The sequence below is a fragment of the Archocentrus centrarchus genome, unplaced genomic scaffold (assembly GCF_007364275.1).
Source record: "Archocentrus centrarchus isolate MPI-CPG fArcCen1 unplaced genomic scaffold, fArcCen1 scaffold_52_ctg1, whole genome shotgun sequence".
Lineage (NCBI taxonomy): Eukaryota > Metazoa > Chordata > Actinopteri > Cichliformes > Cichlidae > Archocentrus > Archocentrus centrarchus.
Window position 1 is genome coordinate 157,448 of NW_022060274.1, and position 1,425 is coordinate 158,872.

The window sequence follows — 1,425 nt, forward strand, 5'->3', positions numbered from 1 at the left end:
CTTCAAACAGTTCACATTTCAAGGCAGCAGAGGAGCTTAGAAGAAACTTTTCTACAAACTTTCATTTAAAAAAAAAAAAAAAAAAAAAAAAAAAAAAAGCTGTTGTGTATGGGATAGGCTTTATTCCAACATGGCAGCAGAACAAGTATAGTACAGTCATTGTTGATGGAAGGTAGACTTGTGTGGTCTTTATCACTAGTGCAGACTGCATGAACCAGGAAGTAATCTTATGTGCACATCCAGCTGCAACATAGGCTGATTCTTTCAACCACTGTAAAGCCCTCAGCTTCAGTTTCTTGACTCCTGTGGTTGCTCCTTCTTGCCATCTGGCACAGTTCCCAGCACAAATGGTGACTTGATGTTCATCCGGTCCCTTTCAGCCTCCTCATCTTCATCGTAGGGTTCATCTTCATCCTCCACATCACTGTGGTGTGGGGTGGAATGGATAGAAGCAGATGGAGAGGGCGGAACCGAGTAGGGCCGGGGGTACCGGAAACCCTCTGTCTGTGGAGACAAAGGAGCGCAGGTTATTGCAAGTCAGTGATTCCCAAACAGAGGTCTGAACCATTTGCCTCAACTAAGCTGAAGTAAAAGTAGTTGTGATTATAGTGAACTCTTACCAGGTAAGCAGAGGAGCCTATTAAGTTAAGCAGGAAGTTGGCAGGCTAGCCTACAACCATAAACACTAATATTTAGATTATAATCTCTTAGAAACATTGGACTTAAGCACTCTTAATAGGAAATTTGTAAAAGCAGCTGGATTGTGAAATAGCTCTCTCTCCTGATCTGTTTTATTCAGTTGGTTGGTGTCAAAAACTCCGATGTTGCTCCTCCACCAGACCAAGGAAAGTACACTGATAGAAAAGCTCCATTTATCTGCAGACATTAAAGGATCTCAACTGGCTTTGGAAATGGACCCTGCTGAACCCCCTTGTTGTATACAGCCTGTGTGTTGGTCTACCAGTTCAGCCTGCTGAACTCCTCCGCCAAATCAGCACCCTGTTCCAGGACAGACACGGGCTGTGTAGCCACCCTGTTCTTTCAGCACCATCTCTGATCTTATCCACATTCAGAAGCAGATGATGTCTCCCATCGACAAAAACCTTCCACAGTTGTTCTGTACTGCTCCTGCTCATCACTAACATATCCAACCACTACAGAATCAGGTTATTAAGCTCTGATGATGTAAACTTTGGTACTGGAACTACAGGACTTTCTTCCCTGTAGTAACACCAGTATTCTTCTTATGCTTCAGAGTTAGGTTGTAATACGATTCTGGGTCACAGGCAGATGGGTAGCACAGGTGCTGATTTTAAATGTAAGGGAATCAGCCATAATTCCCCAACTAGCAGCAACTTAAGTCACAAATCACTCTTTCCCTAAACAATTACTGCACATAAAGTAACACTGGTATTAGCAATAATG

General features: G+C 43.1%; 1 protein-coding gene across 1 annotated transcript in view; it reads right to left on the reverse strand.

The window, feature by feature from the left end:
- Positions 1-288: 288 nt before the first annotated feature.
- Positions 289-1,425, reverse strand: part of tmtc1 (transmembrane O-mannosyltransferase targeting cadherins 1) — a 174,278-nt gene continuing 173,141 nt past the window's right edge. Inside the window, exons 12-13 of the mRNA XM_030725270.1 lie at positions 621-637; positions 289-504 (exon numbers count right to left, since the gene is read on the reverse strand). Coding sequence (XP_030581130.1) covers positions 289-504; positions 621-637 — 233 coding nt within the window. The remainder of the gene's footprint in view (positions 505-620; positions 638-1,425) is intronic.